The sequence below is a fragment of the Rana temporaria genome, chromosome 4 (genome assembly GCF_905171775.1).
Source record: "Rana temporaria chromosome 4, aRanTem1.1, whole genome shotgun sequence".
In the NCBI taxonomy this organism is placed as follows: Eukaryota; Metazoa; Chordata; class Amphibia; order Anura; family Ranidae; genus Rana; species Rana temporaria.
The window spans coordinates 227,023,924-227,041,226 of record NC_053492.1 but is presented as its reverse complement, the minus strand read 5'-3'; the positions used below and the strand labels follow the sequence as shown (position 1 = coordinate 227,041,226).

Below are 17,303 nucleotides of genomic sequence, written 5' to 3'. Positions count from 1 at the left end.
CTGAGCCGTACCAGGCTGCATGCCCTCAACATGGGGGGGGTTGGGTGCTCTGGGGCAGGGGGGCGCACTGCGGCCCCCCCACCTCAGAGCACCCTGTCCCCATGTTGATGAGGACAGGGCCCCTTCCCGACAACCCTGGCCGTTGGTTGTCGGGGTATGCAGGCGGGAGGCTTATCGGAATCTGGGAGCCCCCTTTAATAAGGGGGCCCCCAGATACCGGCCCCCCACCCTAAGTGAATGGATATGGGGTACATCGTACCCCTAACCATTCACCTGTAGCAAAAATGTCAATGTTAATAAACACACCACACAAGGGTTTTTAAAATAATTTATTTTTCTGCTCCGGAGGCTCCCCCTGTCTTCTTTATTAGCTCTGTTTACCAGGGGGGGCTTCTTCTTTGACGTCCTCGGGTGGGTGGGGGCCGCCGTCTGGTTCTCTTCCACTGCCGGGGGGGGTCGCTTTTAAAAAAGCCCCCACCCCCCGGCGGGTTTCCTCCGGCGTCTTCGGCGGGGGGGCTTCTTCTTCCGCTATCCCGACGGGTCTTCTCCGCTATCCGGGGGGTCTTCTCAACTCTCCGGGGGTCTCCTTCTATGTTCGCCGCTCTCCGCTGTTGACTCGGCGCACCCCGGTTCTTCCTCCAGCTGTCCGGTGCCTTCTCCTTCAGCACTGAACGTCTATCTTCTTCTTCCGTGCTGCGACGTATTCTTCTTCTTCCGGGCTGTGACGTCATCTTCTTCTCTTCTCCAGATGTTGACACGCCGGCTCTTCTCGCTGAAATGACGGGTGCGCGGCTTGCATCGGACCTATATAGGCCTCACAGTCCCATCATGCTCTGTACCTACCCATGTGATACCTACCCACGTGGCCCCCCCCCCCGGCGGTGGAAGAGAACCAGACGGCGGCCCCCACCCACCCGAAGACGTCAAAGAAGAAGCCCCCCCCTGGTAAACAGAGCTAATAAAGAAGACAGGGGGAGCCTCCGGAGCAGAAAAATAAATTATTTTAAAAATCCTTGTGTGGTGTGTTTATTAACATTGACATTTTTCCTACAGGTGAATGGTTAGGGGTACGATGTACCCCATATCCATTCACTTAGGGTGGGGGGCCGGTATCTGGGGGCCCCCTTATTAAAGGGGGCTCCCAGATTCCGATAAGCCTCCCGCCCGCATACCCCGACAACCAACGGCCAGGGTTGTCGGCAAGGGGCCCTGTCCTCATCAACATGGGGACAGGGTGCTCTGAGGTGGGGGGGCCGCAGTGCGCCCCCCTGCCCCAGAGCACCCAACCACCCCATGTTGAGGGCATGCAGCCTGGTACGGCTCAGGAGGGGGGGGGGGCGCTCGCTCGTCCCCACTCCCTTCCTGGTCGGCCGGGTAGCGTGCTTTGGATACGGGTCTGGTATGGATTGTAGGGGGACCTCCTACGCCGTTTTTTTCGGTGTAGGGGTGCTCTCCTTACAACTCATAACAGACCTAAGGGCCCCGTATGCTCCTGAGGGGGAACCCATGCCGGATTTTTATTTAAAATCTGGCTGGGAATTTCCCCCTCAGGATTCATAACAAACGCCGCACACGTGTAGAATTGGCGGGAATCCAAGTCGGATCTCCCGTCGCTTCTATGACGCGCTTGCTGGGATGTGCTGTCACTATTCCAGTGAGTGCGAGATGTCGGCGAGATCTCGGCACCATGTCGCCGAGAATCAGCGCGATGCTGTCGTGCTAAAAACACAATATAACAAACACCTACTGTAGTGAGATACGCCCTGTGTATAAATAGCCCCAGACAAACGCCCTTCCTTTGCAAAAGTACATCCCTGTGTTCCCTTTCCTGAAGCGAGGTGCTTTTGCTCAGTTGTCTGTGTCTGTGTGTTGGTTTGTGTAGGAGTGTAGTAGGTAAGAGTTATTGGATAGTGTTAGAGGAGTTTGTATTAGGTGTTTATTTGTTCTGAGTGTTTTTTGTGTCTGTTTTTTCTGTGTGGTTTTTGGAGTCTGTATTAGCTGTCAGTTTTTTTTTTCTTTGCTGTGTGATTTTTGTGTTTGTTTGTTCTGTGTATTTTTTTGTTTGTTTGTTCTGGGGTCTTTTTGTCTGTTTGTTCTGTGTATTTTTGTGTTTGTTTGTTCTGTCTGATTTTTGTGTGTGTTTGGTGCTGATTGTTGTGTGATGTTATGGCACCCAAGAGGAGAAAGCTGAACTTCTCGGTGCGTGAGAAGCAAATCCTCGCTAGGGCCATCACCCGATATGGGTGTTTTTTATATGGCCCTGAGAGCCGGGACACCCCCCCGGCCAGGAAGATCCTTCAGCAGATTACTGATGAGATCAATGCGGGGGGGGAGACGAGGACCCCCAGTGGGATCGCTAAGAAGATCAATGATCTCAGGAGCCTGGTCCGTGAGAAGGTGGCCAAGATTACAGCGCATGCCACGGGCACTGGCGGAGGACCACCTTGCCCCGCCAGGCTGACTGAGGAGGAGTGGGCAGTGGCCCGGTGCTTCCACAGCCAACAAGTGGTGGGCCTGCCTGGCTTTGACTCCGAGGAGGCCGTGAGGACAGGTACGTTTTTTTTTCTATCTGGTGAGTAGCATGTGTGGGGGGGAGGGAATATGTGCCAAGTGTGTGGATCCTCCAACCTGTGTATGTTTTGTGTCATCCACAGATGGCTAGGAGGTTGCTGGGCCATCAGGCCAGTCTGCATCATCCCCTGGACAACAGGCTGCAGAAGAGCCCCAAGAAGGGCAGGAGTCCTCAGGGGAGGGGAGTGGCCACACCTCACATCATGAGGATGTTGAGGGGGAGGAGGATGAGGGGGGAGGATGAGGGGGCAGAGGTTGGGCTTTGATCGGATGGACCTTGCCAGGGAAATCCTTTTGACTTTGGATGTGGCTCCCCCTGTGGCTGGCAGCAGTCAGGCCTCCATCAGGGGTAGCCCCTCCCACTCCTCCCCCAACAGGGCTCCCCCCAAGGGTCTCTCTCTTCCCTCCTCCCAGGCCACAAGCCTCAGCTGCAGGCAGGAAGGCCACCCAGAAGACCAGTGGGTGGCTGAGGTTCTGCCTGCTAATCTGCGGAGGGACCAGGCCCGTCAGACCCAACATCTGGGTCAGGTCACCCGGACTTTGGCCCAGATGGAGGACAGCCTGGGCTCAATTAAGGACTCGGTCAGTGAATTGAGCACAAACTCGTTGGCGGTCATAACTTGCATTTGTGACCTGCAGACCGCCACAGCAGGCGTGTCCCTGGAGGTGAGTGCCCTGACCCAGGCTGTCGACGCAAATACCCAGGCTGGCCTCACTGTGGGCCTGAACAGGATAGCCGTGGCCTTGGAGGGCAGGCCAGCAGGAGGATAGTCACCAGGGGAGGCTCCTCCTTCCCCTTGTTCCTCCCCCATGAGTCTCCCCTGGTTGGCCGTGGCCGGCCCAGGCGTAGCTCACGCCGCCGCCGTTAATATTGGATGTACTTTTGATTTTTTTTTATTCTACTGTGATTATGATTTGTTTTATGTGTGTGAATGATGTATGAATGTGGGGGTGACATTCCTGATGAAAAAAGGGTGTCTCCCCAGGACCAGGGAGAAGTGATCCCAGGTCCATGTGAATGTTGTATGAATGCACAGTGACATAATTGGAGCCTTGGCGGGGCGTTGCTGCTCCCTAGTACCATGGGGGGTACTTGGGTCTAATCCAATTCAATGAGGATGTGATGTGTCTGTGCTAGGGACCACAGTGGGTGTGCATGCATGCATTCTCATTGTGCCATGATTAATGTGTGGGTTTACTGTGCAAAAATGCATTCTGCGAGGCGTCTCCTGGCTGCTGTTCCCTCAGAAGAGGGGGTACCCTCGGTTACTAAAGTCACTAGTATAGCTATGAGCATGGATGCCCCTGGCATGTTGGCATACAGATTGTTGTCCTGCAAGTGTGTGTGCTCAGCTCTTCCCTAACGGTGTTGCTTTAGCTGCCATTTACACGGCTGGTGTAAAGTTAGGGCAGATTTTATAAGGTGTAACTTTCCGCCCTGAAACTAGCAGATGCGCACAGGGCGTAGCCTATGCCGCACAAGCGTACTTTTGTGGATTGCCGTATCTCCTTCATTTGCATATTAGCATAGAAAATCAATGGTGTGTCTAGCGTATTTTGCGCTTCAAGATGCGCCGGTGTAATCATTTTACGTCGGACGGAAAAATCTGGTTTTCATGCGTATTTCGTTTTAAAGATACGCGCGGCGCATTTTTGAATTACGCCGCGCATCTCTAGATACGTCGGCGTAAGTGCTTTGTGAATCTGGCCCATTGTTCTATGCACTATTTATCTAATATCCCTGAACAAGTGGCATAAAATTAAACCCCAGCACCTTCTGGCTTAGTTCGCCTGCTCTCATGGAGTCTCCCTTCGGGGGAGCCCCACCTAGTACTTGGGTGGGTCTGTTTCGGCCGCCCATTACAGGCCCCAAAAATTAGTCCACAGGTGTTCACCTGACAGCAAACAACTTTGTATTCTGTGACTGGAGGTATATTAAGCTATTCACCGGATACAGAAGTAAGTGTCGGCCAGTACAGGCCCCAAAAATTTGCCCACAGGCGTTCACCTGACAGCAAACAACTTTGTATTCTGTGGCTGGTGGTACATTAGGCATTCACTGGATACAGAAGTAAGTGCCGGCCAGTACAGGCCCCAAAAATTAGCCCATAGGCGTTCACCTGAATTTGAATCAAACATCGTCTACTGGTCACATGTGTTGAATTCCTCCGAGATCTATGCCTCATTCATTTTTAGAAATGTGAGGGATTCAACACTGTTGTGAGCTAGGCGAGTGCGCTTATCAGTCACGACCCCCCCTGCTGTGCTGAACGTCCTTTCGGACAGGACACTGGACAAGGGGCAAGCCAACAGTTCCATTGCAAATTGTGCAAGATCTGGCCAGAGGTCAAGCCTGCCCATCCAGTAGTCCAGGGGTTCATCACTTCTCAGTGCATCCACATCAGCCGTTAACCCGATGTAGTCGGACACCATGTCGGTCTAGGCGTTCCCTGATGCTGGATCCGGAGGACAACTGTCAATGGGTCGGCTGAAAGAATGATCTCATATCATTAGTGACCAACACATCTTCAAACCGCCCTCTTCTTGCAGGCGTTGTTGGATCGGTACCCGAAACTGTTTCTCTGTGAGTAGAAATTCCTCTGCCAGTGGACGCAAAAGCAGAATGCCGCATTTCTCAAAGCAAGGCCTGGAAGTGCTGCATTCTGATAGCCCTCTGTGATGGTGGTAACATTTCCGCCATGTTTTGTTTGTACCGGGGGTCTAAGTACGTTGCCACCCAGTACTGGTCCTTGTCCTTTATGCTTTTTAAACGGGGGTCCCTGTTAAAACACTGGAGCATGAAGGCCCCCATTTGCACTAAACTGGAAGCGGTGTAGTGGCCTGGCTCTTGCTCATCATCCAGGATAATGTGGTCCTCGATCTCCTCCCCCATCCACGGACAACACCAGGGATCCCAGAAAGGTTTAAAGCATGCTCTTCTTGCTCCTCCTCATCCGCCCCGCCACCATCCTCCTCTGACTCCTCTTCAGACTCCCGTTGTTGACTTGTCTCAGGTGGAGTAGCCCCCCCTGGGAAATCATCCAGCATTGCGACTTCCTGCTCCTCGACGGCTTGATCAATAACACAACGCAATGCACGCTCCAGAAAAAAGGCGCAAGGTACGATGTCACTGATGGCGCCCTGGCTGCAACTGACCAGTTTGGTGATCTCATCAAATCTGCATGAGTCGCACATGAGCAGCCACAAGTAAGGTGAAAAAAAAAAAACTCTCCAGAACCTGTCCTGCCGCAGAGTTCGTACAGGTAGTCGTTAACTGCACGTTTCTGCTGGAGCAGCCTATCAAGCATATACAAGGTTAAATTCCATCGCGTCGGGCAGTCACAAATAAAACTTCTGACGGGCAGGTTGTGTCACCGCTGAATGTCAGCATGGCTGTGTAATATCTTCTGAAATAGGCTGAGATTTTCCTGGCCTGCCGCAAGACGTTCTGGAGCCATGGGTATTTGCCAACGAATCGCTGCACGACCAAGTTCATGGCACGTGTGTAATTTTGCCCTGTTTCAGCGCACTCAGCAGATTGGCACCGTTGTCGCACACCACTTTACCAACTGTCAAATTGAGCGGTGTTAGCCACTGATCTGCCTGTGAACAGGACCAGTGTGGCTCTGGTCTTCCAGGCACAACAGACGCAGTACAGCTTGAATGTTGTGCAAGTGTAGAAACTGGTATGGATGCGGAGAAATGATAGTAAGGCCTTTGATACAACTGCCCAATAATGCTTTTTTAAGGGAGAAAAAAACAAGTTAAGACATTTATGCCTAAAATCGTATCATTCATATGGGCACTTAGCAAGGTTACATGTTAGTTATGACAAATGTATACTTCTGAAAATCTAACAGTCATCATATCCAATATACCAACTTATAAACAAACAGACACAACTAGAACTTTTAACTAGGATTATTCAACACAGCAGTGCAAAGAGTAATGTAAGTGTGTGAAGTGAAGTATTGAATACGTCTGAAAAAAGTTTACACATAGAAAGTGAAAAAGAAAAGTGAGAAAATCAGAAAATTGTTATAACTTTTCTCCTGCAATTTTGAATTGTACTATATTTACATCTATGTTATTTCCTCTAGTTTTTTACACTAGCTCTTTTCTCACCCAATTCCATATATAGTATTATCCAAACTGAAACATTTGTAAAAACTGTGAATTGGTCACATATTCTATGTTATTCAGTGTCTTTGTAAAAAAAATTAAATAAAGGGCAGGACTATAAAAACATAGAAAGCATTGTACGTACCTTAGAATATTGCTCTCGCTCTAATTCTTGGCTAGAACTAGACCCAGCTGTTTGCTTATACCGCTGAACCTTTAATTTGATTTGTCTTGCCCGTTCTTCCACTAATAAATTTGCTGAAAAATATAGGTACAACTTATTTAAAAAGAAAAACTTACATTTTACACTTACATATGTCTTCTAGTTATTGTTATTTCTTGAACTATATAAGCACCGTGAATTTGTATCTTACACATATTAAATATCTTTAAGAAAAATCGTGTATTTAAAATAGAGAAAATATTCTTCCATTATGGTTACCAAATTCAGAAGAGCGTTGATAAATTTAATCAGCAAAATGATGAAATTACACAGCAGCATTTGTTAATAACTGATAAAAAAATTGTATGGGTATTTTAATTATGTTTTTGATAGACACAGGCCATGTATTTATTTACAAATATAATGATAACATAAATGAATATATATTTAATGTGGACATTTACAAAGATTTTGTTTGCATATCACAACATGTCCACTGTCCAGCAGTATTGTTTTCCTAGTACACAAATCATTTCATGCAGCCTACTTGGCACATTGATATACAGAGCCGGCTCTAAAAAAAACTGAATGTCTAACATTTTAACTAATTATGTAGCCAGAACAGGAAAAGATAATCAGGACAGAACAAGTAAACAAGTAGAATCCAACAGTTATTTTAAAGCATTACATAAGCACTTATATTAATATGTTTTTCAGTGGATTGCAATGGACAGTTGAAGAATTCAAGCAATGCTTCTTTGGAAATGTGTGCTGCAAACATATCCAAAAGTGGAAATTACTTTTAGGTAATGTCTGCTTACATGGCAAACCAATGAGCATGCGCCATGCTAAGTGGGTTTCCAAAGAACTATACTGATCTACTGACTGATAAGTTGTGCTGTTTTGGCTATCCAGGCATCATCGGGACAGCTCTGTGTAATAAGGCTTACCTGTACAGTAAAAATCTCCTAAACGTGCAACGCTTAGGAGACATTTACTTTAGCAGCTTAGGTGATTTTAAAAGCACATGTGCGCTGTGCTCTCAATGGACAGCATGCCATTCATAGAGAGAGCTGTGCCGCAGGCGTAACTCCTGCACGCATTCGCGGGAGTAACGTCATCATGGCTCTGCCAGTCAAACTGCTGTAGCCTGTGAACCCAGAAGGAAGAGTGAGTAAAATGAAAGCCCTGGCAGTGGTGACAGTGTGCGCTTGGAGAGCTTTGTTTTCTGGTAGGTCTTTCATAATGTGCTAACATGCAATGCATACTAGCACATTATGACATTAATTTGCAGGGAGAAGATTTTTTTTGCCGATTTACTACTGCTTTAACAGTCACACCTGTGATGGAGAATGAATCAGCACAAAGCAAAGTTAGTTTTTCTCCAAAGCTACTAATCAAATTTAAACATGTTCATTAAAACTATGATTGAAATCTGTAAGCATTTTGAATGGTAATTGTGGGCTAATAAAAAGAGTTCTTAGCATTTCACTTTGATTAATTAGTTCTATGGCTAAATACAACACTGGCTCAAAATAAGGTTTCCGTGTGTTTTAGAAACCACCATCACTGAAACATCTCCTTACCAGTCTTGACAAACTATTACATATGAAATACAATGATTGAACATCAGTTGAGCCAAAGAAAAAAATATACCGTATATGTATTTGCTTACATAATAAGGCCTGTTCATACTCAAGCATTTTCAAGACATTTAATAATTAGGAAAGCACATTAAAACTCTTACCCAAATTTAGAAATGAGGCGGTTCATACCTCATACCTTAATGCTGCATAGTAGTCAGCATGGTACTTCCAAACTCTGAGGGCCCATTCACAATACTAAATGTGCATAACCACTTGCCGACCGCTTCACGCATTTATATGTCGGCAGAATGGCTTGGCTAGGCACAGCAACGTACCTGTACGTTGCTTTGAAAAGCCTGCCGTGCGGGGGTGCTTGCCACAAGCTCTGTGACCGTGCCCGCGGACCCACGGACTCGATGTCCATAAAAATATTGCTTTTGGCATCCAAGGCCAGAGCCAAAGGATTCATGGTACTGGCAACAACAAAGGTAACTTGTATCTTGTATCTGAAGACTACAATGTCCACATCTGGAGCACCCCACTTTTGGAATATCTGATAAAGAGATCCTTTCTATTTGTCCAAGTGGTGGTGCTGAGATAATCTGCATGCCATTATCTACTCCTGAGATGTGGACCAAAAAAATCACTGGGCAGTGAGTTTTTGTTCTTGAAAGAATCTAGTTTGCTTCCTTTAAGGTAGTTAGGCTGCTCATGTCCCCATGATGGTTGATATATGCCACTAGATTTGGGTGTCCGATTAGAAGTGGGGTACAGTGCTTGACTGAGACTGCCCTGGGCTCCAAGATGCTTACTGGGAGTTTGATTTCCTTTCTTGGCCATGTTCCCTGAACTGTCAAGAGGATTAAAATATTATGTTGGAGAGTTCTTGAGTGTAATTGGGTGAAAGGAACTGCCTCGAAAGAGGCAACCAATAAACCCAGAGCTCTTATAGTGAATCTTGCTGTGGGGTTCCTTTTGTATCCCAGTTGTTCAGAACAATCTCTTAAAAAAATAAAAAATACATTCTGGAAGAAAGACTTCATAGTTACATATTAGGTAAGGTTGAATAAAGACAATAGTCCATCCAGTTCAACCTTTGTAGGTGTACGTGTGTCATTGTCGATAATCATTTCCCATATCCCTGTATATTGTGTTCAATAAGATGCACGTCCAGGAGTCTTTTAAAAACAGCAAAACTCCCTGCTGACACCACCAATTGTGGAAGAGAGTTCCACATCCTTATCAACCGGATAGTGAAAAACCCCCTGTGCAGCCTTAGGTTATAACGCTTCTCCTCCAATCTCACTGTGTGGTCCCGTGTCCTCTTATACTCCCTGAGACTGAATAGTATCTTTCCTATGCTGGAATCACCATTAAGGTATTTGTAAATCGCTATCATATCCCCTTTCAAGCGAGAATAAATGTAACGCTTGTAGTCGTTCCTCGTAATTGAGGACCTCCAATCCCCTTATTAATTTTGTTGCCCTTCTTTGGACTTACTCCAACTCCAGCACCAGCAGGAGGACTGGTGACCAGAACTGGACAGAATACTTCAGATGTGGTCTTACCAGAGTTTTATAAAGTGGTAGGATTATAGTTGTATCTCTTGAGTACCGTATTTATTGCCCTATAACGTGCACCGGCGTATAGTGCGCACCCCAAACCTGAAGGCAATCCTAAGGGGAAAAAAAAAGAAATACAGTTTACAGTTAGATACTTACAGTTGCCCAGCGTCCATCGGTGGCCTTGTCCAGTCCGGCGTCCGTCTGCGGCCTTCGTGGTGTCCTCCCCACTTCTTCTGAGCCGATCCCCGCTTCCTGCGCTGTGTTTGAATGCCGCCGACATATACCGAGCGCAGTACACTCGGGCACGCTCGGCTCCTCTCGTATAAAGGCTAGGAGGCGGCACACGTGACCGCGAGGGGAGCCAAGCCTGGCCGAGTGTACTGCGCTCGGTATATGTCGGCGGCCGGTTCAAACACAGCGCGGGAAGCGAGTATTGGCGTATATAGCGCACCCACGATTTTGCCCTGATTTTAAGGACAAAAAAGTGCGGGTATACGATAAATACGGTATATCCCATTTTTTATGCATGCTAATATTCTGCCGGCTTTGGTAGCTGCAGCTTGACATTGCATTCTATTGCTTAGGCTGTCTTTTTCTAGGACCCCCAGACCTTTGTTCATCCTCGATTCCCCAGAGGTTCTCCCCCTAGTGAGAAGTTTGTGTTTGTGTTTTTAGCCGCAAGTGCATTATTTTACATTTCTCCACATTAAACCGCATTTGCCGTGTAGTTGTCCATTTCATTATTTAAAAAAAAACACACTTCACCCGCGCTAGAAAAAATGTGCCTATACGCTTCTCCTGTTGCTGCTGTTCATAACACAGTTAAATAATTAGACATCAAACCACAGCGCAACCAGTACCAAAATGAAAGTGCAAATTCCTAAAGTGCAAAATATAGTGCATACACCATGAGCATATAATTCTCAAAAAATAAACACATAGTACAATCCAAAATGATATAAAAAAAATGTAATGTGAACTGGCAAGAACAAACCTTATGGTCAATGCCAACAGACTGCAACTTGTAGATTAGGCGTTAAGGGGGAACTGTATTGAATGCTTTTGCAAAATCCAGGTACATCACATCCACAGCCCCCCCCCCCCCATCTAGATTGCAGCTCACTTCCTCGTTGACAGATGGGTCTGTCAAGAATGACCCTTGCTGATTACTACGAATGATACTGTTGTCTTCAGAAAAGTCTTGGATATAGTCCCTTATCACCCCCTCCAATAATTTACCTACTATTGATGTTATACTGTTAGGCTGACGGGCCTGTCGTTTCCAGGAATATGTTGCTGCCCTTTTTTGACTAAGTTTAAGAGAAGTCCAGTAAACAAACATGCATTGGCGTGTATGCGCGGGAAGACTAGCATGTGCACAAGAAGAAACATGTAGTTGTGCATGCGTGAGCAGGCACGCATTTACACGTGCATGTACTGGCGCCTCATGGCCTATTTGAACAAAGCAATTAAATGAACACATTGCTGAGTGGTCTTTCAGCTTGTTCCTGTTTGCCTGTGCCCTAATCCATTTCCTGCCTACCTGTGTTGACCGGGGTTACCTGAACTCTCCTCTGGACTTCCGTCTGCCTACCTGTGACTTCGGCCTGTGTTTGACTCTGCTCCTGCCTTAGTTGAATTGAGGTGGGCTATTGAAACTGAGTGTAATGATGTCACACTGCGTAACCAATTTCGCCTTGGTCTTTTCGAACCAATCAAGGACGAATTGGCTCGATCAGATCTCCCTTCTACTCTTACCGACATCATACAACGTTCGATCACAATTGATCGTAGGTTAAGAGAGAGACGATCGTAATCTTCAGCATTTTCCCCAGCATCAGTCCCAACACCTCAAGTATTGAGTCTACCCCCTTTTGAGGAAGGAATGGACATTGGGACCGTGCAACGCTCCAGAAGTTGTTCAAAGCCTTCTGAATAGTTTCTCAAAAGATTTTCTGGACTTGTGCGTAGTACTGTGTCTTGAGGACATACTGTATTGCTCAATTGAATCTTTTGTAACATCATCAGAAATACGTTGGATGACTACTTGCAAGACTCAGAGCTTATACTTTTACGCCATGTCCGCATTTCCCCCCATGTTGCAACACCGCTCCTGGTATCAACTACTCCTTTAGCGCTGTTGTACTTACAACAACCTTGAGGCCTTACTGAACATCCTTCACCACAGGATCCCTAGTACCTATAGTGAAGTCTGAAAAACGGATAAGTTACATTTCTGTTACTTGTAGTGCTATAGCAATATCTGCTACATATATATCAGCTATACAATTGCTGTGCCGTATCATATCTTCTACTGCTCAACATCTAGGATACTGTTGTGTATAGGACTCTCTGCTAAGGAAATGTTAAAGGCATATCTGTACTCAAATACCCTGAGCTATATTGCCTCTCATATGCAATTAATGTTTGTTACTACAAATACATATTTACTATGTGCTGACATAAGTGCTACTTGTAAATGGGCCCATGCCCTAAAGTTGCGGAACATGTTCGCCTAAACTTCCTATGCTAAGGGTTGACGTATTGTATACCTTCTCTCTTAAGTCGCCTAATGCAGTTGCACCAGATTCTGTGTGCACCAGTTTTAGTAAATCTCCCCCACAGGGCATGTTGGGTATTCATTGTCCTACTCTAATTAGCTGCAGTTTAACATACAGAAATATCGTCAAGAGCTGGTTGCAGGGCTGGCCCTGCTAGGTTAAATAGGGCTTTTAAAAGCATCTCAAATTTCCTATTAGGAAAATCTTTGAAAGAAGGACTATCTTCAATAGGTACCGTGAAATGTTTGTTTAGACTATAGATGGCAGGGTCAACAACAGGAATAGCCCACTTTTGTGCAAACTCTTTTTTCCAAATTGGAGAATTTAGAAAAGATTAAAAATCTCTTCAGAAGTGACCCAATTATTTTAGGCTGCACATTCTTTTTGTTTATGCTGTTTTGCAAGTCTGTGTATCCAAATGGGGCTTTGCAAGACAGAGGAGAGTTTATTTTCACTGTCAATGTTTTTGCATACAGAGGCAATGAGTTTTTTAACATTCAGAAGCATGTTTTATAAAGATCCCTTTGCAATATAGTGACAGCTTGGGAAAGAGAAATCTTCTGAAGCTTATTCCAACACTGTCTCAATATCCTCTTCCTCCCCCCCCCTTCTGATTCGGTGCCCCCAGGACGGACATATCAGGGCCTGACTCCGGTTGAGAAACAGTAGAAGAAGAGGTGGTGAAATATGAATTGTGTCATAAATGCAGAAAATTCTTCTTTGGTTAAGTAGACCACTTGTTGAGCACCTGAAATAGTGCTAATAAGATGCAAAGACCAGTGTCACAACCAGGTCCTGCTCTGGTGCAGGGGACGCATTGTCACTTTGAGTTTGAGTATTGTGCAGGCCAGAGTGAGTGTTCCCCTGTTCTTTTGAATTGACTCCCTTTCACCTGGTCTCCATCATAGCTACAAGTGAGGATATTCCTCTGTGGGGGTACTCCTGGAATAGAGTGGAAGATAGGGTAAGCGTGTCCGAAAACAGTATGCAGTAACCCAGGTGTAGAGCGTCCGATAATGAATCCTTGTGCTGAAAGGAAGGGAAGCACATAAGCACTTTATAAGGGCTCTAGATGGAAGTGGAGTTAAAATGTGCAACCATGGGTTTGATTTAACATATGGTCATCCACCTGAAACTGAGTGGTTGAATTTCAGCAACAAGTTTGAAAAATCTGCACAATTAAGTGAATGCATTCCAAACATAGCCCTCTCAGAGATACAGAATGACACTGTCTTAACTGTCCATGACACTTGCCTGTATATGAAGCCTAGGTTCACCTGTCACAGTGGTAATACCTGTGAGGGGGTCTACATGGACTGGGTTCAATAGTAACATACACCATGTGCTAAGGGGTACGTTTTACTAGTTTCTCTGCGGTCACTAGCGCAGATATTTTGGCCATCCTCAAGTCTCTTAGAGCCTCGTCCTCATCACTTGATCCCTGCATTGGGCAGTTGGTGAAGAACTCCGCTGTTGCCTTGGCACCATTTATAGCAGATATTGTCAGTATGTCCTTTGCTACCGGAATAGTGCCAAGTATTCTGAAGCAGGCGATAATAATCCCCCTCCTGAAGAAGTCTAACTTGCCACGATCCGATTTGAGCAATAACCGACCTATTTCCACCTTGCCTTTTTTAGCAAAGATCATGTGTGGCAACTTCAGCCTCATTTGGAGTCTAATACCATTGTTGATGATTACCAGTCTGGATTCCACCCTGGTAGAGGTCCAGAGACTGCTCTGATTAAGGTTCAGTACGATTGCCTCTGGGCCTTGGACAGCAATGAGGCTTCGGCATTAGTACTTCTGAACCTGTCGGCTGCATTCGATACCATCGACCACACTAGACTGTTGGATAGGTTGGTGTCTGTGGCTGGGTAGATGATTTGGCATCAACATGGGCTCTTGGGCGGCTTTGTTTATTCCATCTCCATACCCAGCCACCCAGGTTCGGGACTTGGGAATCATCCTAGACTCTAAATTGACACTGAAGGCACAGGTAAACCAGGTGGTAAGTTCATGTAACTACCAACTGAAACTTCTGCGTCCCACATTCCATTTTATCGACGAAGCGGATAAAGTCCCCATGGTCAATGCTTTTATCGGCAGTCGGCTGGAATATTGCAATGTTCTGTACATGGGGCTTCCAAAAACCATCTTACACAAACTCCAGCTTATTCAAAACGCCGCAGCGAGGCTACTAACGGGTGTGGGTCGTAGGGACCCCATCACTCCATCTGCACCGGCTACCCATTACTGAACGGGTTTTGTTTAAAGTGGGTTGTGTTGTGCACAAAGCCATCCATGGGAAAGGCCCAGGGTACCTGCAGGAAAAATTTGCCTACTACGCTCCTAGCAGATCATTGAGATCTGCTAATCAGGCTAAATTGATCATTCCTAAATTCAAAAAAGTAAAATGCGGAGGGAGGACATTGTATGTACAAGGATCCACATTTTGGAATTCCTTACCTCTATATATGAGACTTGAGAATGATCTATTAAAATTTAGGAAGTTTTTAAAAACTTTTTTATTTTCACAAGCTTATGACCCAACCTAACCCCTATACACACTATCAGTTTTCCTGCACGTTTTTCTCTTCAGGTTTACCAAAACCATCTAATGAGGTCAAACCAAAGAGTTTGTATGCAATCAGGCAGGCCCTTGTACTACATGGTTTTGGTAAACCTGACGAGAAAAACCTGCAGGAAAACTGATAGTGTGTATGGGGCTTTAGGGTCAGACATTAGCATCGCTTTCTGTTTTTAACTGGTTTATGATTGTTTTACTGTGTACTATGTTAAGAGATCTTTTTCTGTATATGGTATATGTTGGTTCTATGAGCGCATCGAGGCCCTCGGGTAAAGACTACGATCTCAATAAGCATTTTAATAAATAAACAAATAAATAAGGTGAACACCCGACACAGGATCCAGTGCCTAAAGCAACATTACATGCTGTCCCCACAGCATGGGGTCTGTTTTTTTTTTTACCAAGGTTTTACCAAAAATGCACTGATTCGGATACACTGCTACTGTGTAAAAGAGAGTGAGGCTTGACTGATGGTTGATTGATGGACTCATGGAATGGATAAGGGTAATGGGGGAGACACCCCAGAAGGGCATGTCCTCAAAGGCTTGGCATGTCAAATCAACTGAAGGTATGAGCCTATGACCCATGGTGTATGAATATGCTGATTGTGCCCTGTACTGTACGATTAGAATAACAACAGCTCTGGGATTGCTGATCTCCTGGGTTCCTTGCAGTTCTCACTGGATCCTCTCTCTGACTATCACATAAAATAGAAGATAGCAGTGACAGTAAGAGGTACAGGGAACCCAGTAGATCAACACTCCCAAAAGTGTTTGTTTCCCTATGGACTTCAGCAGAATATTTCTACTGAATGGGGCCGCATCCTGGCAATGGGGCAGAAAGAAAAGTAAGTATTGAGAGCCTTCTTTCACATGTGCACCTTTTTTGGGGCTTTTTATGACAGGGTTGCTTTACAGTAGAACTATGGTAAAACTATAAATTCACATATGCGATGTACACTGCCCAAACTTAAAGACTAGGCTCTCTGTTTTTCTAAGCACCCCATGCAATATTAAACAAAAAAAAATAGTTGATCCTGCCAGTTATGGTGACAAAGCTCCTGTTTCTGCAGTGAAATCTCTGTCAAACTTGCTGCTGCTTCAGCTGCTTTGATGTTGGCCACGTTGATAGTTCTATCAGTCACTACCCAAGCCTAAATCTACTCACAGCTCCACTCACATCTTTTTAGATTGCAAGCACATTGTTCTGTCTGCAAGAGATTAGAAAAATTATGCAGAAGTCCAGTTAGTCCCTCTAACCTCCTCCAGCACTGTCTAGTATGGTACACTAGAAGTCAGGAAAGCGTGAGAGAGGGGAGAGCTGCTACAGATGGACACAGCGCTGGATCAAGTGAGGGCTCAGACAAGTATAGGGGGGGTTTCAATAAATGTTGCCTTGATATACAGGCGATTTCTCGATATAAGAGTAGCGTCATGTCACAACGGAGTATAAAAAAGAAGAGAGGAGCCTCTAAGTGTAGCAGTATGGTTACATTTAATGAAGGTACATTTAGCAACTTATAGCTACACTTAGAGGTGCCTCTTCTTTTTTATACCCTGTAAAAAAATGCTTTGATATACAAGTGCTTTGGATTACAAGCATGTTTCCGGAACAAATTATGCTTGCAATCCAAGGTTTTACTGTACAGGGAAAAGGGTACTCATCTAAACTAGCCAGAGCCAGAAAGTGTGAGAGGGGAACAGCAAACTCCACACACTGGCATGATACCCCATGAGGTAAAGTTGAGTAAAGAGCCCTTAAGTTACAAGATGGAAACTTTTAGAGGTAAATATGTTTTTATTGCTTTTCAACAGACGGATACAATACATATAACTATCAGCCGTCTACAATACAGAAAGGATCACAGCAGTATAAATTGTCTGAGACACCACATAACAAAAGCCCATTATGAATCCGATAAATTCGCCTCCTACACCAGGTGGCTAACAATGCGTGATTTGGAAGAGCAGAGAGGGCTGATGAAACATAAATCAGTATAACTACATCTGAGTATCAGGAAAGAGAAAAGGAGAGAAAGTAAGGAAGGAGAGAAGAAAGGGGGGAAAAGACGGATTGGGGAGGAGAGAAGGAAGGACCGAGAACCGAGCGGGCCACGACACCCCATCTGTGTAAAATATATGTGGATT

General features: G+C 45.5%; 1 protein-coding gene across 15 annotated transcripts in view; it reads right to left on the bottom strand.

Annotated features, from left to right (window-relative positions):
• Positions 1–17,303, bottom strand: part of RIMS1 (regulating synaptic membrane exocytosis 1) — a 492,278-nt gene that overhangs the window by 132,124 nt on the left and 342,851 nt on the right. For 12 of the 15 annotated variants that reach the window (XM_040349940.1, XM_040349925.1, XM_040349926.1 and 9 more), the window contains one exon: positions 6,839–6,951. The exons of the other annotated variants lie outside the window; for them this stretch is intronic. In XM_040349940.1, the coding sequence (XP_040205874.1) occupies positions 6,839–6,951 (113 nt within the window). The remainder of the gene's footprint in view (positions 1–6,838; positions 6,952–17,303) is intronic. 15 annotated transcript variants of the gene reach the window in all.